General features: G+C 45.8%; 2 protein-coding genes across 3 annotated transcripts in view; one reads left to right on the top strand and one right to left on the bottom strand.

The window, feature by feature from the left end:
- LOC141105079 (uncharacterized) overlaps nucleotides 1-26590 on the bottom strand; it is a 222784-nt gene that overhangs the window by 133331 nt on the left and 62863 nt on the right. The gene's annotated exons all lie outside the window — the stretch shown is intronic.
- Nucleotides 406-26415, top strand: LOC141105164 (uncharacterized). Its single transcript, XM_073595054.1, has 4 exons — nucleotides 406-558; nucleotides 6310-6448; nucleotides 7937-9643; nucleotides 22465-26415. The coding sequence occupies exons 2-4, from the start codon at nucleotides 6364-6366 to the stop codon at nucleotides 23475-23477; spliced, it is 2805 nt and encodes a 934-aa protein (XP_073451155.1). The 5' UTR covers nucleotides 406-558; nucleotides 6310-6363; the 3' UTR covers nucleotides 23478-26415.

Raw genomic sequence — 26590 nt, 5'->3', positions numbered from 1 at the left:
CAGTAAAGAACCTTCTACGTAGTTTAAGGTTAAACCTCCTTCATGATCTACAGAATAGTCTTAACCTAAATTTAGAAGTTCCTCATTTAGGTTTCACTTTTACTCCATAACTTCCTCAAATCTGCTTAGAACAAACCGCTTCCAACCAAAACCTAGAGTAACACTCTACAGCCTGAAATATTACTCATAATTATATTAAACAATTATGGAACCCTTCATGGGATATACGTCATAAGAATTATTATTATACAAGGTATATACAGTATATATATAGCGCAGCACTTTACGAAATAAAGGTAGACAGTACAGTTACAGTACAATTAAATACAAGGAGGTTAGGAGAGCCAATATGAGAGGGAGACCACGTGCTGTTTGTTCCCGTGTGGAGCCAGAACCACCACTAGAGGAAGTCCATGTGCCGTGTAAGAGAAGGAAGTGTCCTCAGTGAAGGAAGGGTGGCGGCCATTTTGTTGTAGCTCAAAAGCAACGTACGAAGAAGAATGTCTCCTCTAAGAATCTTCTGGAGAGTGTGCAGAGTGTGAGAACAGAGAGGGGGAGGTACTATTATCTTATTATTAGGAGTGTCTTCACCCCACACCCCCCCATCGCCCATTCTTTCTGCACCCCTCCACCCACCTCTTCATCTGAACATGCTTTTCCCTGATCTTACCTGCACCGCACTCCTCCCTCACCACTGGCCCTGTGTATGCGCCAATGTCTGCATGATGACTCCCCAGATCTCACACATCCACCATAATTCCCCCCCCCCCCTATCATTGCACCTGACCATGAGGTCAGGAGAACGTTATGTAGCGGTACCCCCATCGGGGCTGCTGGTTTGTTCATCATCATTTTGCCATTCACTCCGCTTCCGATCTCCCTTCACACGCACATGACACTAAACAGTCAAAGTTCAAGTTTTAATACTCTTTATTAGTGGGATCAGTCTGGGGTTGTTCATAGAGGGATATGAGATGCTCCACCAGACCCCACTATTATGAGGGTGCAATCCATGGCCATAGCTTTGTTACTGGACTTCCCTGAAACAATCCTTCCCTGAGGTCTATTGCTTCCTCTTGTGCAGCACTCCCAAGTTGAACAAAAGGGCATTACTCTGAATAATTCCTTCTGCTCGACCGATAGATTCCCTTTAGGTGTTAAACTTAGAGCCACAGGCCATCACCGCCTATTTCCATGACCCACACGCTAACGCCCACCAGTCTCTGGAAGTTACTGTCTTAAGGTTTATACTGTGGTCCGTAGGCTCACAGCATGTCACTCCACTCACTTCTGCCCTCAGTTCTCTGGGCTTCCACTGACCTGTTCCCTCCCAATCAACAGTCCATGTTTCACTCACAGAAAATCGATCACCCCACCCAGTCTTCTTCTTCGTCCGGCACATACCCGCGTGGGGAGGTCCGGCTCTTCCCCAGCGCTACATGCTGGCTCTGCCGTATTCCAGGTGCCCGCCTTGGACCTCCTGAAACACTTCTCGACCTCCTTCTTTGTTCTCCCGGGCCCCAGGCCCTCTCTCCTCCGCACGCTCGGGCCCCAGGCCCTCTCTCCTCGCTCGGGCTCCCAGGCCCTTCCCCCCAGGTAGAGTATGTGACCCCCCCCTTTATATAAGAGCCCTCCTTTCGAACCAGACAAATTAATGATTGGTCAGGACTCTCAAATACGTTTCCTGCCACTCAGGTCTCAACCCATCCTCTCCTTCTGGAACAATTCACCGTCAGGCAGAGGAGGCATCTCTGAGGCCAAGTGTAGGTGGCCACACCCCCTCTATTCTGACACTTCCAACCCAGAATCAAAACAACCAGGCCTGGCAAAAGACCGCAGACCTGGCTAAATTTACCTATACTAAATCCTATGCTACCAAACTCTATACTATCACACCTACCCTTAAGTAGTGGGCGTTACATCTATATACAGCCCAGTGTACAGACGTGACCGGAGAGGTGAGGAGGATTCTGGGAGGTCACATGACATCACTCTTATCTCTATTAATAAAACTCAGACCTGACCGGGGAGGTGAGGAGGATTCTGGGAGGTCACATGACATCACTCTTATCTCTATTAATAAAACTCAGACCTGACCGGGGAGGTGAGGAGGATTCTGGGAGGTCACATGACATCACTCTTATCTCTATTAATAAAACACAGACCTGATCGGAGAGGTGAGGAGGATTCTTGGAGGTCACATGACATCACTCTTATCTCTATTAATAAAACACAGACCTGACCGGAGAGGTGAGGAGGATTCTGGGAGGTCACATGACACCACTCTTATCTCCTGTTAACAAAACACAGACCTGACCGGAGAGGTGAGGAGGATTCTGGGAGGTCACATGACATCACTCTTATCTCTATTAATAAAACACAGACCTGACCGGAGAGGTGAGGAGGATTCTGGGAGGTCACATGACATCACTCTTATCTCTATTAATAAAACACAGACCTGACCGGAGAGGTGAGGAGGATTCTGGGAGGTCACATGACATCACTCTTATCTCTATTAATAAAACACAGACCTGACCGGACAGGTGAGGAGGATTCTGGGAGGTCACATGACATCACTCTTATCTCTATTAATAAAACACAGACCTGACCGGAGAGACGAAGAGGATTCTTGGATGGTGACTGTATCATTGTGTGTGTCAGGTTCCTATAAGGTGTCAGGATGTCACTGTCTATTTCTCCATGGAGGAGTGGGAGTATTTAGAAGGACACAAGGATCTCTACAAGGGTTTCATGATGGAGAATCAGCCGCCCCTCACATCACCGGGTAAGAGGAGACACTTCTCTCCTACATGGAAAAATAATTATTTTGTTAGAAAATGATTTTGAGCCCCCAAACAACTAATCACTGATCACCTGACCCCCCCTCCCAGGCTAATTCTGACATTTCTCTCCTACGTGGAAAAATCTGCATTTTTGGCTAGAAAATGACTTAGAACCCCCAAACATTATAAATATATTTATGAAAGCAGAGACCTTAGAGAATAAAATGGTGGTTGTTGCATTTTCTTCTTCTTATTATTATTATTATTTATTTTTTATTATTATTACTGTCACAGCCATTTTTAAAATACCAATTTTCAGGAAAAGAATACATTTTAATGAATTTTAGTGCATGCCAACACAATATAATATCCAATTTTATTGGTAAAATATTAAAGATGATGTTACACTGAGTAAATAGATACCTAACATGTCACGCTTTAAAATGGTGTATGCTCGTGGAACTGCGACAAACGACGGTACCTAGAAATCTCCATAGGTGACCTTTATAAGCCTGTGTGGCGTGATCGTCATTTGCATATGCATGCAGGACCTACATTTGCGTTTAATTTTTTTATTTTAACACTTCTCTTTTTTCATCAACTTTATTGCTAGCACAAGGGATGAACAACATCCCCTGTGATAGCATGGGTTGTGACAGGTCCTCTTTATGGACCCCAGATCCCTCCTTTGGCCTTTGAGGTGTACCCTCCTATTATGAGTGCCTTTTATCTAGATTTCCCCCCAGGGATAAAAATAGATTGTCCCAGATTGGGTTGGTTTGAAAGAATCCAATTTTATTTCCAGAAGACCTAAAATATTTATTCCTAGTCTTAGAGTGCCACCTGCTGGGCAGCTATTGTCAACACCTAAACAAACATTAGGTTAATCAATAGAAGTGCCTCTGAGTAAACATTCTGAACGACACCCTCTAGGCCAGTCCTTAGACAAGAGAATAAAAGGTGAAATTCAGAGAGGGAGGGGATCACAGGAACAATGTATGGGCGGGATATTCAATCAGACAAACCGTTCATCCCTGAGAAAACAGTCTGTTTCAGCTGGCAGAAACCGGACATTTTCAATACACTCTCTCACTCGGAAGATGCTCTCTTTCTTACGCTGGAGACACACTATTTAGGTCGATTGCTCTTACAACCTCACAGATCGGCATTCTCACACAATAGAAGGGCTCTCCCGCTTTGTCTCTAGCCAGAGAAACACTCGCTCTCTCCATCTAAGGCTCTGTCCATTGATCTCCTTGGAAGCTCTCTGAACATTCTCTGCAGGTCATCACATAAGGAGTCCTGCCAATCCCGGGTGTAGTTATAATCCACCACAACTTTACTTTTACTCTTTACTGGTAAGGTATCATTTATTAACTACTTTGCAAATGGTATAGTCTCTGTGGGGGCAGTAGTCTCTGTGGGTGAAGTCTCTGTGGGGTGCAGTCTCTGTGGGGTGCAGTCTCTGTGGGGTGCAGACTCTGTGGGGGTAGTCGGTGTAGTCTCTGTGGGGGGAAGTCTCTGTGGTGCAGTGTCCAAGGAAGTAGTCTCTGTGGTGACCTTGTCCTGGTACTGTCCACACTGCACACAGCAGAGATCGGATTCCCTTACAGACACGGCCTTGGATCTGCACAGTGTGTAGCTGGTTGTTGTGTTGCAGTTCTGACCTGTGAAATTCCCAGATTGGAATGGCAGAGCAGCTGCAGTAGCCAGCTACACACTGTGCAGATCCAGGCTGTCTGTAAGGGAATCCAATCTCATCTATGTGCTGTGTAGGGGAGGGGAGATATGCTGAGTGCCCTGCCAGTAGCGATCCTGTCTTCTGACCTGCCGACTCCTTTCCATTGACCCGCTGACCCCTGTCCTCCATCCTGCTGAAACCTGTACCCTGCCCTGCTGACCTCTTTTCATTGCCCTGCTGACCCCTGTCCTCCATCCTGCTGAACCCTGTACCCTGCCCTGCTGACCCCTTTCCATTGCACTGCTAGCCCCTGTCCTCCATCTTGCTGACCCCTGTCCTCTGCCCAGCTGACCCCCTATATCCTGCCCTGCTGACCCCTGTACACTGCCCTGCTGACCCCTTTCCATTGCCCTGCTGGCCCCTGTCCTCCATCCTGCTGACCCCTGTACACTGCCCTTCTGACCCCTTTCCATTGCACTGCTGACCCCTGTCCTCCATCTTGCTGACCCCTGTACACTGCCCTTTTAACCCCTATCCTCTGCCCTGCTGACCCCTGTTCTCCATCCTGCTGACCCCTGTACATTGCCCTCCTGACCCCTTTCCATTGCACTGCTGACCCCTGTCCTCCGTTTTCTGACCCCTGTACCCTGCTCTGCTGACCCCTTTCCATTGCACTGCTGACCCCTGTCCTCTATCCTGCTGACCCCTGTACATTTCCCTTCTGACACCTTTCCAATGCACTGCTTACCCCTGTCCTCCATCCTGTTGACCCCTGTCCTCTGCCCAGCTGACCCCTGTACACTGTCCTACTGACCCCTGTCCTCTGTCCTACTGACCCCAGTACACTGACCCCTGGCCTCTCTCCTTCTGATCTGTGTCCTCTGCCCTTCTGACCCCTATCCTCTACACTACTGACCCCTATACACTGCTCCCCTGACCCACTGCACACTGCCTTGCAAACCAATGGCCTCTGTATACTGCCCTACAAACTGCTGACCCTCTCCTCTCCCCGCTGACCCCTGTACACTGCCCTACTGACTCATATACATTGCCCTGCTGAATTTGCATCCTTTGCCCCCTGCACCCCCACATCAACAGGTTAGATCTAGGCCTGGTTACGTAGTCCATACTTTCACTGAAAATATTTATTGTGCTAAAAAATCTCAAGACAGAGTTAAAGCAGAGTTTCACTAAAAAAAAAAAATGTAGATGTCAGCAGCTGCAAATACTGCAGCTGCTGACTTTTAAAATAAGGATACTTACCTGTCCCGGGGTCCAGCGATGTCGGCACCCGAGACCGAGCCGTCCCTCGATCCTCGGGTGCTGCCGCCGCCATTCTCACTGAGGGAATCAGGAAGTGAAGCGTTGCGGCTTCACTGCCCGGTTCCCTACTGCGCATGCGCGAGTCGCGCTGCGCGTCTACACTGGTCCCCGTTGTGTTGTGGGAACTGTGTATTTCCCACAACACAACGGGGGTGGGCGGGGAGTCTGCGGCTAGCTGCGGCTAGCTATACCCGGAAGTGGGTGCAGATACCTGTATTATACAGGTATCTGCACCCCCCTCCCCCCTGAAAGGTGCCAATTGTGACACCGGAGGGGGGGAGGAATCCGATGAGCGGAAGTTCCACTTTAGGGTGGAACTCCGCTTTAAGTGGAAGGAAGATAATCAAGCCAGTGTGGTTAATATCTCTTAATTTGTTTTAAGCTATTTAGCAAGTCGGAAGGCTGGAGGCACTGTCGGGTATCGATGAATGAAATAATCAATACTGATCGCTTAAACTTCCTGACAGCATATTAAAGTTTACATTTTAAAGAAATAATTTTCTGCCCTTTTTGTTGGTTTAGGATAAAGATCTGATAAATATAAAAATCGAGGATATAAAGGAAGAAGAGACGTATATGAGGGGTGTTCAGGAGTTTACAGACGAGGTTGGGATGATGGACGCAGTTAAAGAGGAAGAAACTTCTCCAGATATCAGCTCAGGTACATAATCATCACTAGATTCAAAAATGGTTTAAAGCCGACCTACACACCCCAAATCCCCCTTCCATCTTCTCAACTCTAAAAGCCATTTTCTTTTGTGTATTTTTTTCATGAAGATACTGTACACCATATGAAAGGTCCATCTCCATTCCTCAATATAACGTCATGTTCCCAACAAATGAGGAGGAGATACTGTACACCATATGAAAGGTCCATCTCCATTCCTCAATATAATGTCATGTTCCCAACAAATGAGGAGGAGATACTGTACACCATATGAAAGGTCCATCTCCATTCCTCAATATAACGTCATGTTCCCAACAAATGAGGAGGAGATACTGTACACCATATGAAAGGTCCATCTCCATTCCTCAATATAACGTCATGTTCCCAACAAATGAGGAGGAGATACTGTACACCATATGAAAGATCCATCTTCGTTCCTCAATATAACGTCATGTTCCCAACAAATGAGGTGGAGATACTGTACACCATATGAAAGATCCATCTTCGTTCCTCAATATAACGTCATGTTCCCAACATATGAGGAGGAGATACTGTACACCATACGAAAGGTCCATCTCCATTCCTCAATATAACGTCATGTTCCCAACAAATGAGGAGGAGATACTGTACATCGTATTAAAGGTTTTAACTCCATTCCTCAATATAATTGTCATGAATCTGCAGTGGTACTTCATGCCCTGTCTGTCTGTCTGTTTACCTCTCTGGTCTGTGTATCAGCTTGGGGACCATGCCCTCCCTCCTGTGTGTTTAAATAATCTTCTCTCAGCATGGCTCCACCCCAGCCTCTAACAGGAAACACTATTTAACCCCGTGCACTGCAAGCCAGCCTTGCCCGAGCAACAGTTGTGTTTAGACTTTTGTGTGGTGTCCTGCTGTATGTTTATCTCTGACTTCCGTGTACCAACCTTGGTGCGTCCTTCTGACCATTCCTGCCTGCTAGTGACCCTGACCTTGGCGTGTCCTCCTGACCACCCCTGTCTGCTAGTTACCTTGACATTGGTGTGTCCTCCTGACCACCCCTGTCTGCTAGTTACCTTGACCTTGGCGTGTCTTCCTGACCACCCCTGTCTGCTAGTTACCTTGACCTTGGCGTATGTTCCTGACCATCCCTGTCTGCTAGTTTCCCCGACCTTGGCTTGTTCTCCTGACTATCCTGTGTTTAACCCTGAACTGCTGCTTCCGCTCTGTCCACCAGAGCCAGTCCATAATCATGAGCTGAGGGACCCCGGGTGGGCGCGACCTGGAGTCAGCTGCAGCCAAATCCATTCTCACCACCAGAGGCTCTGGTGAAAACCTGTTGGCTCTTAGATTCTTATTGATCTGGTTTGTTGTCATAGTTTAGTGTTATAATTGCACCTGGTTCCATGTTAGATCTCTTTTAAACTTCGAAATGCTCGACCAATATATAGATGACTCTTGAAAAACATTTATAATAGTTATTTAAAATTTGCTTTCCAACAGATGGACTCTGTGGTGGGAATAGAAGTACATGGGAGGAAGATGTGAAGGTAGAAGATAATGACATTGGATGTTCTCCAGAAGTAAATCCCATTCCTCATAATACACATGACAGACCTCACCATTGGAAGAGATCATTGGATATGTCTAATTCTGAGGGATCTCCTCATAAGTCACCTACTTGGACTTCAGATGGTCCTCTAATATCTGACAGTGCGGATGGATGTGGAAATCCATCTAATCTCAAGGAATCTTCTTTAAACCATAAAGGGGTTCATACAGGAGAGAATTCATTGTCATGTTCAGAGTGCGGGAAATGTTTTACTCAGAAGGAACATCTTCTAAGCCACCAGAGATGTCATGTTAGTGAACATCTTTTTTCCTGTCCAGTGTGCGAAAAATGTTTCACTCGGAAAGCAAGTCTTATTTCACATCAGAAAAATCACACAGCAGAAGATCCTTTTTCATGTTCAGAGTGCGGGAAATGTTTTAATGTGAAAAGCAAACTTCTTAGACACCTTCAAATTCACACGGGGGAGAGACCTTTCTCATGTTTAGAGTGCGGGAAATTTTTCAGTCGAAAAGAACACCTTCTTTTACACCAGCGAAATCACACTGGTGAGCGTCCTTTTTCATGTTCTGAGTGTGGGAAAAGTTTTTCACACAAAAATATACTCGTTAATCACGAGAAAGTTCACACAGGCGAGCGTCCCCATTCATGTTCAGAGTGCGGGAAATTTTTCAGTCGAAAAGAACACCTTCTTTTACACCAGCGAAATCACACTGGTGAGCGTCCTTTTTCATGTTCTGAGTGTGGGAAAAGTTTTTCACACAAAAATGCACTCGTTAGTCACGAGAAAGTTCACACAGGCGAGCGTCCCCATTCATGTTCAGAGTGCGGGAAATGTTTCACTCAGAAAGGAGGCCTTATTAGACACCAGAGAACACACACAGGTGAGCGTCCCTATTCCTGTTCAGAGTGTGGGAAATGTTTTAGTGATAAAGGAAATCTTTCTCAGCACCAGAGATCTCACACAGGTGAGCGTCCTCATTCCTGTTCAGAGTGCGGGAAATGTTTTCATGAGAAAAATACACTTATTAGACACATGCAAATTCACACGGGTGTGCAACGTTTCTCATGCTCCGAGTGCGGGAAATGTTTTACTCAAAAAGAAAATTTTCTTATACACCAGAGAAATCACACTGGTGAGCGTCCTTTTTCATGTTCTGAGTGCGGGAAAAGTTTTAGTGGAAAAGGAGGCCTTGTTAAGCACCAGAGAGTTCACACAGGTGAGCGTCCTCATTCATGTTCTGAGTGCGGGAAATGTTTTTCTCAAAAAAAGTTGCTTCGTAGGCATCAGAGCGTTCATACAGGCGAGCGTCCCTATTCATGTTCAGAGTGCGGGAAATGTTTCACTGAGAAGGAACAACTTCTTATACATCAGAAAATTCACACGGGTGAGCGTCCCTATTCCTGTTCAGAGTGTGGAAAATGTTTTAATCGAAAAGGATACCTTGTTCAGCACCAGAGAGTTCACACAGGTGAGCAGCCCTTTTCATGTCCCGAGTGCGGGAAATGTTTTCGATTCAAGGGTTCGTTTGTTAGTCATCAGAGAACTCACACCGGCGAGCGTCCCTATTCTTGTTCAGTGTGTGGGAAATGTTTCACTGGGAAAGGAAACCTTCTTCAGCACCAGAGGGTTCACATTGGTTAGCGCCCTTTTTTTGCGGGAAAAGTTTTTTTTTTTTACAAATAGAAACATCAGCGAGTTCAGACAGGCGAGATTCATGTTCAGAGTGGGGGCAACGTTTCACTCTTTTTGTACGTTTCGTCAGCTCTGTAAACAGCAGAGAAACCACACTTCTGAGAGGCTCCATTTTCACGTTCAAAGTGTGGGAAGGTTTAAGAATAAAGCAAATATGTTCATGAGTTCATGTTCAGAGTGTGGGAAACGTTTCACTCCTTTTGCCTGTTTTATCACCTTTCTAAACAGGGAAAGGTTCACGCTTGTAAAAGGCTCCGTTTTCATGTTCAGGGTGTGGGAAAGTTTTTCCGTGAGGTGGCTTCACATTTTGGATTAAGCCAGAAACCTTGTGTGCTAAAAACGTCCAACGAATGCCCATGCGGCCCTCAATAGCATTGTCATTTCATAGGTTCCTATTGACTGATGCACGTCGTCACTCCTCCTTTTTGAATCATTGAAGTAGCCAACGTTTTATTAGTCCAGCCAATGTAGGATTATTGATTTGATATATTTGGTTAATTCTGTTATAAAATATTTGATTGTACAGTGTGCTAATCAGTTATTCTGAACTCGAAAAATAAAGACTCCATCCAATATTCTGTCCTGAGTCTTGTCTTCTATCAATGACCGTAATTCTTATATGATTGGTGATTGGAATGTGATCAGTTCCTACAAAGACACTGATTGGGGTTTTATTAGTCAGACGGAGAAAGGTCCCATTCCAGAGGGTCCAAAAGGTCCAGTTCCAGAGGGTCCAGTTCCAAAGAGTCCAGAAGGTCCAGTTCCAATGAGTCCAGAAGGTCCAGTCCCAAAGAGTCCAGAAGGTCCAGTCCCAAAGAGTCCAGAAGGTCCAGTCCCATAGTCCCATAGAGTCCAGAAGGTCCAGTCCCATAGAGTCCAGAAGGTCCAGTCCCATAGAGTCCAGAAGGTCCAGTCCCATAGAGTCCAGAAGGTCCAGTCCCATAGAGTCCAGAAGGTCCAGTCCCATAGAGTCCAGAAGGTCCAGTCCCATAGAGTCCAGAAGGTCCAGCCCCATAGAGTCCAGAAGGTCCAGCCCCCCCCTAATAGTACCAATTCTCCTTTCTCCCCAATTCCCCCCCCTCCCCGGCACAATCTCCTATTTCTAGTAAATCCTCCTTCTGAGCATTAATCCTTCTCCCCCAAACCCCTCCTTCCAGTACACTCTCTCTTAATCTTCTCCCCCAAATCCCTCCTTTGAGCATAACCAAACCTTCCTTCTAACACAGATCCTCTTATTCTCTCCCCAAAATCCCCCTACCAGTACAGATTTCCCCTTTAAGCACAAATCCCCCCCCCCCAACACCTAGCCCCCTAAAACACTCCTTCTAGCACAGATCCTCTTATTATCTCCCAAAAAACATAAATTCCCCCAAACACCTCCTTCTAGCCCCCCCAAAACCCTCCTTCTAACACAGATCCTCCTATTCTCTCCCAAATATCCCCCTCCCAGCACAGATTCCCAACTTTTAAGCATACCCCCCAAAAACACCTCCTTCTAGCCCCACAAAACCCTCCTTCTAGCACAGATCCTCTTATTCTCTCCCCAAAATCTCCCTCCCAGCGCAAATCTCCCCCTCCCAGCACAAATTTCCCCTTTAAGCATAAATCTCCCCCAAAAAACTCATTCTAGCCTCCCAAAACCCTCCATCTAGCATAGATCCTCTCTCCCCAAAATCTCCCTCCCAGCACAGATCACCCTCCTCCTAGCAGAGATTCCCCTTTTAAGCATAAATCCTCCCAAACACCTCCTTCTAGCCCCACAAAACCCTCCTTCTGGCACAGAGCCTCGTATTCTCGCCACAAAATCCCCCTCCCAGCACAGATTCCCCCATTAAGCATAAATCCCCCAAACACTTCCTTCTAGACCCCCAAAACCCTCCTTCTAGCACAGAGCCTCATTTTCTCTCCCAAAAATCCCCCTCCCAGCACAGATTCCCCCTTTTAAGCATAAATCCCCCCAAACACCTCCTTCTAGCCCCCAAAACCCTCCTTCTAGCACAGATCCTCTTATTCTCTCCCAAAAATCCCCCTCCCAGCACAGATTACCCCTTTAAGCATAAATCCCCCAAACACCTCCTTCTAGCCCCACAAAACCCTCATTCTAGCACAAATCCTTATTCTCTCCCCAAATTCCACCTCCCAGCACAAATCTCCCACTCCTAGCACAGATTCCCCCTTTAAGCATAAATCCCTCCCAAACATCTCATTCTAGCCTCCAAAAACCCTCCCTCTAGCATAGATCCTCTCTCCCCAAAATCCCCCTCCCAGCACATATCTCCCTCCTCCCAGCAGAGATTCCCCCTTTTAAGCATAAATCCCCCAAACACCTCCTTCTAGCCCCCCAAAACCCTCCTAGCACAGAGCCTCGTATTCTTGCCCCAAAATCCCCCTCCCAGCACAGAGTCCCCCTCCCAGCACAGATTCCCCCTTTAAGCATAAATCCCCCAAACGCCTCCTTCTAGACCCCCAAAACCCTCCTAGCATAGATCCTCTTATTCTCTCCCAAAAATCCCCCTCCCAGCACACATCCCCCTCCTCCCAGCACAGATTCCCCTTTTAAGCATAAATGCCCCCTAAACACCTCCTAGCCCCCCAAAACCCTTCTTCTAGCACAGAACCTCATATTCTCCCCCAAAAATCCCCCTCCCAGCACAGATTACCCCCTTAAGCATAAATCCCCCAAAACACCCCCTTCTAGCCCCACAAAACCCTTATTCTAGCAAAAATCCTTATTCTCTCCCCAAAATCCACCTCCCAGCACAAATATCCCCCTCCCAGCACAGATTCCCCCTTTAAGCATAAATCCCTCCTAAACATCTCCTTCTAGCACAGATCCTCTTATTCTCTCCCCAACATCTCCCTCCCAGCACAAATTTCCCCCTCCCAGCACATGTTCTCCCTTTAAGCATAAATCCCCCCCAACACCTCCTTCTAGCCCCCCAAAACCCTCCTTCTAGCACAGATCCTCTTATTCTCTCTGCAGAATCCCCCTCCCAGCACAAATCTCCTCCTCCCAGCACAGATTTCTTTGAGCATACACCCCCCCCAACACCTCCTTCTAGCCCCCCCAAACCCTCCCAGCACAGATCCTTTTATTCTCTCCCTAAAATCCCCCTCCCATTTCAAATCCCTTCTCAAATCCCCGCCCCCTTGCGAGCATAACCCTCCCCCAAACCCCTCCTTCTAGCACAAGCTTCTTATTTTTCTCCCCAAATACCCCCTCCCAACACAAATCCCCCCTTTAAGCATTAATCTACTGCAAACCCCTCCTTCGAGCATGAATCCCCTTATTCTCTCCCCAAACCCCCTCATCACAAATCCCCCCCCCCAATTCGCCCTTTGGGCATAAATCCCCCCAACCCCTCCTTCTAGCACAAATCCTCTTATTCTCTCCCCAAATCCCCCCTTTGAGCATAAATCTTCCAACTACTCCTTCTAGCACAAATTTCTCTTATTGTCTCCCCAAATCCCCTCTCCAAGCACAATTCCTCCCACCAAATCCCTCCTTTGAGCATAAATCCCCCCCCCCCCAACCCCTCCTCCTAGCACAAATCCTCCTCTTCTCTTCCCAAAGTCCCCCTCCCAATGCAAATACCCCCCCCCCAAGCCCCCAATTTAGACATAAATCTTCCTTTCCTGCTAGCACGAAGCCCCCTATTATTCTTCCCAAATACCTCTCAGCATAAAAACCCTACCCACCCCCCGCCTAATCCTCACTCCTACAAATACTCTAATTTATTAGTCCTCCCCCTAAATGTCCCCCCTCCCAGCACAAGTCTTCCCCCCCCAATCCACCCTTCTAGTAACATTTCTCCTCCCTCCACATTCCCCTCCCCCCCAGCATAAATCCTCTTATTCCCCCACCCCCAGCACAGACCTCAAATACCATGTGGCTCAATGCTGGGAGATATTCTTCCTCCCATGCTCCTTTTGTGATTTTACATGTGACATGTCGGAGCCGAGGCGGAGCCTAGGGGAAGCTTTCCTCAGCTCTGCCATTTACTGTTGCGACAGGCGGCAGCTGCCAGTGATAGATCCTTGCTGCCGCCTGTCAGTGTATGTAGGCTTTGATTCTAGTCACAGCTCTCCTGGACTCAGGAATTATGGTGACCCTGGTACAGAACAACTGGGAGGGGGGTGTAGGACCTGTGACCAAGATGTTTTATGTCATCTGCATCCAAGGCGATGCAAGGACCTACCCAATAGCGTCCATTACCACCATTTCTGGAACTGTTGAACACGAGGCAAACTGGTAAGAAATCTAGTACACCCCGTAATAGTGGGCTGTGACTTTCCCGGATTCTAAGGGACTAAGGCAAACTGGGGAGAAGAAGAAGTCTGACCAGATGGGTAAAACAGACCTCTGACCTTCAGAGGATATTGTTATAGAGATGGCAATGATTAATGTGACGTTGAGTTATGATGAAGGGTCTGGTCTGTTTACCCAACCCAAAATGATAAGGTTGCCAGTATCGGGGACCAAGGTCCTGAAACTAGGCTGTCCTCTGAAAAAGGGGGGATTGATTTTTCTACAACCTCTTGTGATCAACCCTCCATGATCTGGATGTGTCCCTGTTTTTTTTTTTTGGCATGGCTCAGATGCAAGGCTTTACTCTGGCCTGGGCAAGAGAACAGATAGAGGTTATAAATATCATTCCCCACAAACAAGAGATGGTCTTATTTTAACCTACTCTATTGGGTTACCAAGGTTCAAGAAGACATTGTTGAGCAACTGTTGATACCCTCAGCTGTATAAAGGGAAGATCCTCAATCTGGTCCATAACCATGTTTTGGAGGGACACCTGGTGACTGCGAAAAGTGAGGTGCGTATCTCTGGCCCCAGTCGAAAACTGAGATAAAGAAATTCTGTACATTTTATGCCACCTTCAAGTTAACTGCTCCATTGTTACACTTCAGCAGTCCCTTGGTGCCCCTGCCTATAACTGAAGTTGTTTTTGTACAGATAGCAATAGATTTTGTAGGCCCCAATGGTGAATACTAATCAAAGGAAAAGTACCCCCCAGTACTACAGGACTTTAAGGGCAAACTCTTATAGACAGTATATAGTAAAACATAGAAAAATGTATTATTTAAAGATTAAAAAACGTAATGGTGCAAAACATCACCATACATGATATACAGTACAGCATATACATATAGTACCACACTCGAAAGGGCTAAAGAAACTTTGAGAGAAACACTTCTCCTATAACCTGATGCGTTTCGGGAATCTTGGAGTATATCCCTTCTTCAGGGGCATAGAGAAAGGTAGAAGTGGTTGGTATAGAGGTACTCTGAAACAGAAAAAGCAAAATATACAGTTCAAAAACATAGGCAGAGCAGACATTGCGTCAACATGTGGAACACAACAGGCGTAAAAGCGTGTACATACCAGTACTGTGTCATAGAATCAAATATTCCTGAAAGGTTGAAATCGAGCTGAGCAAGCAAGGAAACAAATTTCCTGTTGAAAAATGACCAGATGGGTGGGGAGCCCCCTAGGCTCAAGAAGTCCCTCACAGGGATTCCCAGAAAAGGTCTCCACAGCCAACCCAGAGGGCCTCGCGTAGGGTCAGTCGGGCGGCGTGATTGAAGATGGATGGACAGCGCGGGACACTTTTTTTTAATCATTTTTAATAGAGTTGTCAAAAACTGTCTATTGTGGTTTTTACTTTTTTACACTTTTTTGGGTGAATGGGTAGGGGTACAATGTACCCGATACCCATTCACATAGGGAGGGCGGGATCTGGGGGCCCCCTTGTTAAAGGGGGCTTCCAGGTTCCGTTAAAGCCCCCCGCAGGGCAAGGGTTGTGGGGATGAGGCCCTTGTCCCCATCAACATCGGGACAAGGTGTATTGGGGGTACCCCAAAGCACCCTTTCCCATGTTGAGGGCATGTGGCCTGGTATGGTTCAGGAGGGGGGAGCCTACAGGCTGCATGCTCGAATTAGGGTGTGGTATGAATTTTGGGGGGGAACCCACGCCAATTTTTTAAAAATTTTGGCGTGGAGTTCTCCTTAAAATCCATACCAAAACCAAAGGGCCTGGTATAGATTTTTTTTTTGGGGGGGGACCACACGCTGTTTTTTTTTTTTTTTTTAATTGGCGTGGAGTATCCCTTAAAATCCATACCAGATCCGATATGGACTTGGGGTGGGGGGGACCCACGCCCATTTCTTCTTGATTTCTATCTATATTGCTGGGTGCCGGCAATACATTACAGCGCAAGCAATTTATTTTAGGGTCTGGCATGGATTTTGGTGGAACCCTAACGCCATTTTTTTTTAAATTTTGGTGCAGGGTTCCCCTTAAAATCCATACCAGACCTGAAAGGTCTGGTATGGGGGGGACCCATGCTGTTTTTTCAATGATTTTTTATGTATATTGCCGGGATCCGGCAATACATTACAGCCGAGAGCAATTTTGAATTACATTTTTCCTTTAGAAATGTCATTTTGCTGCGATACTGTTAGAAACATAGGAAAGATGCGCTACTTTACAGGCAGTCTAAAGGGACGTCCAGGCATGATATTTAAAGGAATATTTCATTTTTATTGTTTCAGTTTAAGCATTATTAAAATCACTGCTCCTGAAAAAACGGTTGTTTTTAAAACTTTTTTTACATTAATACATGTCCCCTGGGGCAGGACCCAGGTCCCCAAACACTTTTTATGGCAATAACTTGTATATAAGTCTTTAAAATTAGCACTTTTGATTTTCATGTTCGTGTCCCATAGACTTTAATAGGGTTCGCACAAATTTTTTGCATGTTCGCATGTTCTGGTGCGAACTGAACCATGGGGGTGTTCGGCCCATCCCTAGTAAGAATGTTGTAGGAACGTTAGTTCAGTTCTTCATTCATTAGTGGGATCTGATCAACTTTGGTTTTCGACTACAGTAATGAGAAAATTCGCACGGGTTGTAAAAAAAATTCTCAAATGTGTGAATGCCTAAGAACGTATGTGGTTTATTTTTGTTCCATAAAGTCCATTCGTACCAGAATCGAAATCTTGAACTATTTTCGAACGACATGAAAATTTTCGAACAAATTTTCCTAAGAATTTTTATACAAATTTTCACAAGCGTCTCCTTTCCTGATCCTACCAACATTCTGACCTTATTTACCATATACGAGTGTGTCGTAAAAAATGTTCAGTTTAGGCCGATTTTTTTGTTAAAAAAAAAATTGTTTTATGCGCTATAAAAGGAACACCCCGAAAGCCAGTCCTGAAAATGTACCCATTAGAGCAAATAACCAAAGCATCCCCGCCAGTACTCTCCTGTTTTTCTGCGAGGGACACTAATATGGCTACAATCACTTTAACTACGCTAAGTACAAAAATCCCAATATGGTCCACAGGGTGGTTATTTGACTTTTCTCAGGTGGAACGCACAGACAGGAAGTGATGTAAGGTTAAGACAGGAAGTGACGTATCGCCACAGAGGAAGTGATGTAGGTACAGGCAGGAAGTGATGTCGGGTATAAACAGGAAGTTCCGGGTGAGAGGTGAGTTGGGAGGAAGTAGAGAGGAGACATTGTTGGAACTGGCAGCAGAAGAGGTAATAAGATATTATTTTGTATTTAAAATCTTTAATTGCATAAAGAAAATGTCCTCCTTCTGTTTTGCCACTGGGGGAACAGAAACAGAGGAACACGTAACACTGTTTGCACATCCCCTGATGAAGAAACGTAAGTAGGATGCGCAGCGAAACTTTCTCCACTACTAACATTAATCTTGTCCTCTGCCTCAACGCCAACTGGGCCCCCAGATCTGTATATACTGGATGACCGGGGACCCCACCGTGTCTGTGCCAGCAAAACCTCCACTTTGCCATCTATACTCTGCATGTGTCCAAAGATGCCAGAGATTGCTGCCTGCGCCCATCTAACACCGCTGTCCCCCGTCCCTCCCCCATCTAACACCGCTGTCCCCCGTTCCCCCTCCCATCTAACACCGCTGTCCCCCGTTCCCCCTCCCATCTAACACCGCTGTCCCCCGTCCCGTCCCCCCCCATCTAACACCGCTGTCCCCCGTCCCCCCCCCCCATCTAACACCGCTGTCCCCGTTTCCCCCCCATCTAACACCGCTGTCCCCCCATTCCTCACCCCCCATCTAACACCGCTGTCCCCCCCCCCTCCCCCTCTAACACCACTGTCCCCCGATCCTCTGCCCCCCCCATCTAACACCACTGTCCCCCCATCTAACACCGCTGTCCCCCCCCATCTAACACCACTGTCCCCCCATTCCTCACTCCCCATCTAACACCGCTGTCCCCCGTTCCCCCCATCTAACACTGCTGTCCCCCGTCCCTCCCATCTAACACCGCTGCCCCCCCCATCTAACACCGCTGTCCCCTGTTCCCCCCATCTAACACCGCTGTCCCCCGTTCCCCCCATCTAACACCGCTGTCCCCCGTCCCTCCCATCTAACACCGCTGTCCCCCGTTCCCCCCATCTAACACCGCTGTCCCCCGTTCCCCCCATCTAACACCGCTGTCCCCTGTTCCCCCCATCTAACACCGCTGTCCCCTGTTCCCCCCATCTAACACCGCTGTCCCCCGTTCCCCCCATCTAACACCGCTGTCCCCCGTTCCCCCCATCTAACACCGCTGTCCCCCGTTCCCCCCATCTAACACCGCTGTCCCCCGTTCCCCCCATCTAACACCGCTGTCCCCCGTTCCCCCCATCTAACACCGCTGTCCCCCGTCCCTCCCATCTAACACCGCTGCCCCCCCCCCATCTAACACCACTGTCCCCCATTCCCCCCTCCCCCATCTAACACCACTGTCCCCTGATCCTCTACCCCCCCCCCCCCATCTAACACCACTGTCCCCCATTCCTCACCCCCCATCTAACACCGCTGTCCCCCCATTCCTCACCCCCCATCTAACACCGCTGTCTCCCCATTCCTCACCCCCATCTAACACCACTGTCCTTCACTCCTCACCCCATCTAACATTGCTATCCCAGACCCTCACCCCCCCAACACTGCGGTCCCCACTCCTCACCCCCATCTAACACCACTTTCGCCACTTCTCACCCCCCCCCCCATCTAACATTGCTCTCCTCGATTCTCACCCCCCCTGCTAACACTGCTGTCTTCACTCCTAACCCCCCCCCCCATCTAACACTGCTTCCCCTCACTCTTTAACCTCCATCTAACACTCCTATGCCCGCTCCTCACCCCCATTTAACACTGCTGTGCCCCTATCCTCAAAGGTTCTAGTAATCATCACTGATCTGCTGACAGGAGAGGTGAGCGGTGCTGGGAATTCTGGGACATTATCCAGTAACAGACAAGGGATGTGTCTGGATGGTGACTGTATCATTGTGTGTGTCAGGTTCCTATAAGGTGTCAGGATGTCACTGTCTATTTCTCCATGGAGGAGTGGGAGTATTTAGAAGAACACAAGGATCTCTACAAGGACGTCATGATGGAGAATCAGCCGCCCCTCACATCACCGGGTAAGAGGAGACTTTATTGTAAAGGAGAGAGCAGTACGGAGGGTCCACCTAGATCCCCCATCATCTGATAAACACATAGAAACAATGTATTCAGTCAGTGTGTGTGTTTCCTACAGATGGATCCAGTAATGGGAACCCACCAGAGAGATGTCCCCGTCCTCTGTATTCCCGGGATTCTACACAGGAAGGTCACACCATCCCTCACCATCATCAGGTAGATGATTAATAATTATTGGTAGTTATGATTTTTATATACATGCTTATGTGTTACAATAGAAATGTTGTTATATATTCAGAGTGTAAACCTGAATGTTGCTGTAAAAGAAGAGTATAAAGAGGAGGATGAGGAGTATGGTGTAATGGAGGAGTTTTCAGATGGACACAAGATTATGACGGAGCCACCTAATACCAGGAACCCACCAGAGAGATGTCCCTGTCCTCTGTATTCCCGGGATTCCACACAGGAAGGTCACACCACCCCTCACCATCATCAGGTAGATGAAACTGAACATATATTGTCCTCTCTACTGTGTCACCTTCTCAGATGAGGTGCAGATCTTATAAGCTGATGTTCTTTCTGAAGTTTCTAAGTCATTGTTTTTCAATATTTTGTGATGGAAGTGTGAAGATCTGATGAATGCGAAAGTTGAGAGTAAAGAAGAAGAGGAGGAGGAGGATAACATGAGGGGTGATCAGCAGTTGGTGGAGGAAGCTGGGATGATGGTGAAAGAACACAAGGAGGAATCCTCTCTGGATATCACTGAAGGTGCTTGAAAATGCTCTACACAGCAATGATTTATTTTTTTATTGGTTGCTCACTTCTAGGTAACCTATCTTAAAAGAAATATGCGGGTCGTCCTTGATTACATTCTTCTGAAAATGTTGGTTGCCGAGTTTAGTCTATTGAAAAGGGCAAAATAGGGGTCCAACCAGATCATCCCCCATCATCCTCTATACCTTTTATTCTTACAGATGGATCCAGTAATGGGAACCCACCAGAAAGATGTCCTAGTCCTCTGTATTCCCGGGATTCCACACAGAAAGGTCACACCATCCCTCACCATCATCAGGTAAATTGAACTGAGGATGTAGGAAAGTGATCCCAGACCCTAAGAGACAACATTCATCTATGTATATTAAAGCTTACATTTCCAAAAATATAATTTTTCTGCCATTTTGTTGGTTTAGGATGAAGATCTAATTAATGTAAAAAATGAGGTTATAAAGAAGGAAGAAGAGACGTATGTGAGGGGTGATCAGCAGTTTACAGAGGAGGTTGGGATGATGGATGCAGTTAAAGAGGAAAAAACTTCTCCAGCTATCGGCTCAGGTACATAATCCTCACTAGATGCGAAAATTGTTTAAAACCAGCCTACAAACCCCAAAACCACCTTCCATCTTCTCCGTCTAAAAAGCCTTTTTCTTTTCTTTACCTTTTTCGGCATGAAGATACTGTACACCATATGAGAGGTCCATCTCCATTCCTCAATATAACGTCATGTTCCCAACAAATGAGGAGGAGATACTGTACACCATATGAAAGGTCCATCTCCATTCCTCAATATAATGTCATGTTCCCAACAAATGAGGAGGAGATACTGTAAACCATATGAAAGGTCCATCTCCATTCTTCAATATAACGTCATGTTCCCAACAAATGAGGAGAAGATACTGTACACCATATGAAAAGTCCATCTCCATTCCTCAATATAACGTCATTTGCCCAACAAATGAGGAGGAGATACTGTACACCATATAAAAGGTCCATCTCCATTCCTCAATATAACGTCATGTTCACAACAAATGAGGAGGAGATACTGTACACCATATGAAAGGTCCATCTCCATTCCTCAATATAACGTCATGTTCACAACAAATGAGGAGGAGATACTGTACACCATATGAAAGGTCCATCTCCATTCCTCAATATAACGTCATGTTCCCAATAAATGAGGAGGAGATACTGTACACCATATGAAAGGTCCATCTGCATTCCTCAATATAACGTCATGCTCCCAACATATGAGGAGGAGATACTGTACACCATATGAAAGGTCCATCTCCATTCCTCAATATAATGTCATGTTCCCAACAAATGAGGAGGAGAGAAAGGTCCATCTCCATTCCTCAATATAATGTCATGTTCCCAACAAATGAGGAGGAGATACTGTACACCATATGAAAGGTCCATCTCCATTCCTCAATATAATGTCATGTTCCCAACAAATGAGGAGGAGATACTGTACACCATATGAAAGGTCCATCTCCATTCCTCAATATAATGTCATGTTCCCAACAAATGAGGAGGAGATACTGTACACCATATGAAAGGTCCATCTCCATTCCTCAATATAATGTCATGTTCCCAACAAATGAGGAGGAGATACTGTACACCATATGAAAGGTCCATCTCCATTCCTCAATATAATGTCATGTTCCCAACAAATGAGGAGGAGATACTGTACACCATATGAAAGGTCCATCTCCATTCCTCAATATAACGTCATGCTCTTAATAATTAAGATGGAGATACTGTACACAAAAGGAAAGACCCATTTCTATTCTTCACCATAACATTGTCATTGTTGTAGAAACACTATTACTCAGTGATGTTTGGTTGAGTTGTATCATTGATCTGGTTTGTTGTCATAGTTTGGTGTTGTAATTGCACCCAGTTCCATGACAGAGCTCCTTTAAAATTTTAAATTCTCGACCAACATCTACGACTCCTGAAAGTTATTGATCATTTTTATTGCCTTCTGACAGATGGACTCTGTGGTGGGAATAGAAGTACATCGGAGGAAGATGTGAAGGTAGAAGATAATGACATTGGATGTTCTCCAGAAGTAAATCCCATTCCTCATAATACACATGACAGACCTCACCATTGGAAGAGATCATTGGATATGTCTAATTCTGAGGGATCTCCTCATAAGTTACCTACTTGGACTTCAGATGGTCCTCTAATATCTGACAGTGCGGATGGATGTGGAAATCCATCTAATCTCAAGGGATCTTCTTTAAACCATAAAGGGGTTCATGGAGCAGAGAATTCATTGACCTGTTTGGAGTGCGGGAAATGTTTTACTCAGAAAAGAAGCCTTGTTAGACACAAGAGAATTCACTCGAGCGTGAAGCGTCCTTTTTTGTGTTCCGAGTGCGGGAAACGTTTTTTCTACAAAGGTGAACTTCTTGCACACCAGAGAGTTCACACAGGCGAGCGTCCCTATTCGTGTTTAGAGTGCGGGAATTGTTTCGCTAGGAAACATCATCTGGTTTCACACCAGAAAGTTCACACAGGTGAGCGTCTCTTTTCGTGCTTAGAGTGCGGGAAATGTTTCAATAAGAAGGTACAACTGCATACACACCAGAGAATTCACACAGGCGAGCGTCCTTTTCCATGCTCCGAGTGCGGGAAATGTTTCACTCAGAGTGGAGAGCTTCTTAGACACAAGATGACTCACACAGGTGAGCGTCCCTATTCGTGTTCAGAGTGCGGGAAATGTTTCAGTAAGAAAGTGAACCTAGTTACTCACCAGAGAATTCACACGGGTGAGCGTCCTTTTCCATGTTCTGAGTGCGGGAAACGCTTTCCAGCGAAAGGAGACCTTCTTATACATCAGAGAGTTCACACAGGCGAGCGTCCTTTTTCATGTTCGGAGTGCGGGAAATGTTTTACTCTTAAAGGAAACCTTCGTACACACCAGAGAATTCACACAGGGGAGCGTCCTTTTACATGTTCAGAGTGCGGGAAATGTTTCGCTCAGAAAAGTTACCTTCTTAACCACCAGAGAACTCACACCGGTGAGCGTCCTTTTTCATGTTTAGAGTGCGGGCAATGTTACAGTAAGAAATCAAACCTACTTGTACACCAGAAGATTCACACAGGGGAGCGTCCTTTTACATGTTCAGAGTGCGGGAAATGTTTTGCTGAGAAAAGTTACCTTCTTATCCACCAGAGAACTCACACCGGTGAGCGTCCTTTTTCATGTTTAGAGTGCGGGAAATGTTACAGTAAGAAATCAAACCTACTTGCACACCAGAGAAATCACACAGGGGAGCGTCCTTTTACATGTTCAGAGTGCGGGAAGTGTTTCACTCAGAAAAGTTACCTTCTTATCCACCAGAGAAGTCACACGGGTGAGCGTCCTTTTTCATGTTTAGAGTGCGGGAAATGTTACAGTAAGAAACCGACCCTACGTGCACACCAGAGAGTTCACACGGGTGAGCGTGCTTATCCATGTTCAGAGTGCGGGAAATGTTTTACTGATAAAGGAGGCCTTTGTCGACACCAGAAAACATCACACAGGTGATCGTCCTTATTCACGTTCCGAGTGTGGGGAGCATTTTCTTTGTACAAAAGTGACCTTCTCAGACACCAGAAAGTTCATGCAGGCGAGCATTGATGTTGGTTAAAACCACAGTTCCACCACCTACTTTTTTTTGCCCCCCCCACCAACTGCAGGTGGAAAATATATTGCAGAAAAAGTCAGCTGCACTCCTCGTGCAAAACTTACACTCACCAGCCACCTTATTAGGTCCACCTTGCTAATAGCAGGTTGGACCACCTTTTGCCTTCATTCTTGGTGGCGTAGATAAAACAAGGTGTTGGAAATGTTCCTCAGAGATTTTGGTCCATAGTGACATGATAACATCACGCAGTGTAGATTTGTTGACTGCACATCCATGATGCCAATCTCCAATTCCACCACATACTAAAGGTGCTCTATTGGATTGAGATCTGGTGAGTGTGGAGGTCACTGGATCTGGTGAGTGTGGAGGTCACTTGATCTGGTGAGTGTGGAGGCCATTGGAGTACAGGGACCTCATTGTCCAGTGGTGAGATGATTGGAGCTTTGTGACATGGTGCATTATTATCCTGCTTGAAGGAGCCATCAGAAGATGGAGGACACTGTAGTTATAAAGAGATGGACATGGTCAGCAACAATACTCAGGTAGGCCGTGATGTTTAAACCATGCTCAGTTGGGTACTAAGGGGGCCAAAGTGTGCCAAGAAAATTATCCCCATACCATTACACCACCACCAGCCAGAACCGTTGATACAAGGCAGGATGGATCCATGATTTCATGTTGGTTACACCAAATTCTGAGCCTACCATCTGAATGTCGCAGCTGAAATCCAGACTCATCAGACCAGGCAACGTTCTTCCAATCTTCTATTGTCCAATTGTGGTGAATTGTAGCCTCAGTTTCCTGTTTTTAGCTGACAGGAGTGGCACCCGGTGTGGTCTTCTGCTGTTGTAGCCCATCTGCTTCAAGGTTGGATTTGTTGTGTGTTCAGAGATGGTATTCTGCATACCTTGGGTGTAACGAGCGGTTATTTGAATTACTGTTGCCTTTCTATCATCTGGAACCAGTCATCCCATTCTCCTCTGACCTCAACAAGGCATTTTCCTCCACAAAACTTCCGCTCAGTGGCTAGTTTCTCTTTTTCCCACCACTCTCTGTAAACCCGAGAGATGGATGTGCGTGAAAATCCCAGAAATACTCAGACCAGCCCCGTCTGGCACCAACAGCCATGCCACGTTCAAAGTCACTTAAACCCCTCTTTCTTCCCCATTCTGATGCTCGGTTTGAACTTCAGGAAGTCGTCTTCACCATGTCTAGGTGCCTAAATGCATTGAGTTGCTACCATGTGATTGGCTGATTAGCAATTTGTGTTACCAAACAATTGAGCAGGTGTATCTAATAAAGTGGCCGATGATTGTATATCCTTAGTTAAATACAATAATATGAGAAAACTTAACACCGTAACCTCTAAAAACAATAAAAAATCCCATATAACTCACAATGGAGCTCTCGGAAATGTAGATTCCAGTTGAATTTGGTGTGTAAACCAACAAGCGCCTTGAAAATCAGAGTATTTTTATCGCAGTTGTAATAACACTATAAATTGCTTGCACTTGTAAACCCCAAAGGGGGCTCAGCAATCCATCAATTTCACCTGGCGGCTCTTATCCTACATAGATACATTAAGTATTGTGTCCCTAGAATAAGAAGTCTGCTACCAACAGGATCACATATACATGGGGCAACAAGAGGGCAATCATAACAATACATGAAGAAACAGGCTGGCAACCACGATAATACATGATGCAACAAGTGAGCAATCATTACAAATACATGGGACAATAAGTGGACAATCATGAAAATACATGGGGCAACAAGAGGGCAATCATAACAATACATGGGGCAACAGACTGGGAACCATGATAAAACATGAAGCAACACGTGGGAAAGCATTACAAACATATGGGACAATAAGTGGGCAATCATGAGAATACATGGGGGGACAATCATGAAAATACATAGGGCACCAAGTGGGCAATCATAATAATAAATGGGGCAACACGTGAGCAATCATTACAAATACATGGGACAATAAGTGGGCAATCATTACAAATACATGGGACAATAAGTGGGCAATCATTACAAATACATGGGACAATAAGTGGGCAATCATGACAATACATGGGGCAACAGGTGAACAATCATGAAATCACATGGGGCAACAAGTGGGAAATCATGACAATACGTGAGGCAACAGGCTGGCATCCACAATAATACATGAGGCAACAAGTGGGCAATCATTATTAATACATGGGGCAACAAGTGGACAATTATTATAAATACATGGGGCAACAGGCTGGCGATCATGATAATACTTGTGGCAACAAGTGGGCAATAATGGAAATAAATGGGGCAACAGGTGGACAATTTATTCCAATACATGGGGCAACAAGTGGGCAATCATGACAATATATGAGGCAACAGGTGGGCAATCACGGTAATACACAGGGCAGCAAATTGGCAATCACCACAATACATGGGGCAGCAAGCGAGCAATTGTGACAATACATGGACCATTGTACCACTACACGGGGAACTAGCGAGAAATGGGTGCAAAACATAAGGGAGACAATACCTGGAGCCTGATCTGCTTATTATTTTTATATCTTTTTGTATTATTTTTTATGTTTCTAGATCTAGCCTACTGGATGGAAAAATATCACTGTAAAATGCAGTGACCCATAGCAGCCAATCAGGATTTATCTTTCACTGGTGAACCTTTTTATAGGTTGCTATTGGCTGCAGCATGTCATTGCTTCTTTTTGATTGATTGAAGTAGCTGGCTTTTTATTGGTCCAGCCAATGTATGATTATTAATACATTTGACACATTTGTATATTCTTGTATAAGAGATTTGAGCTTTTTTTTATTCCTGTAATGTACTGTATGGTAATCAGTTATTCTGATCTTATAAAATAAACAAGAATGTTTTGTACAATATTCTCTCCTGAATTTTTTTTTTTTCATAAATGACTATAATTCTCAGATGATCAGTGATTGGAATGCGATCAATTCATAGAGTCATCCATTGGGGTTTTATTAGTCAGACGGAGAG

This window comes from Aquarana catesbeiana, linkage group LG08 (assembly GCF_042186555.1).
Source record: "Aquarana catesbeiana isolate 2022-GZ linkage group LG08, ASM4218655v1, whole genome shotgun sequence".
Classification (NCBI taxonomy): domain Eukaryota; kingdom Metazoa; phylum Chordata; class Amphibia; order Anura; family Ranidae; genus Aquarana; species Aquarana catesbeiana.
Note: the sequence above shows the minus strand (reverse complement) of the source record. Positions and strands in the feature narration are given on the sequence as shown.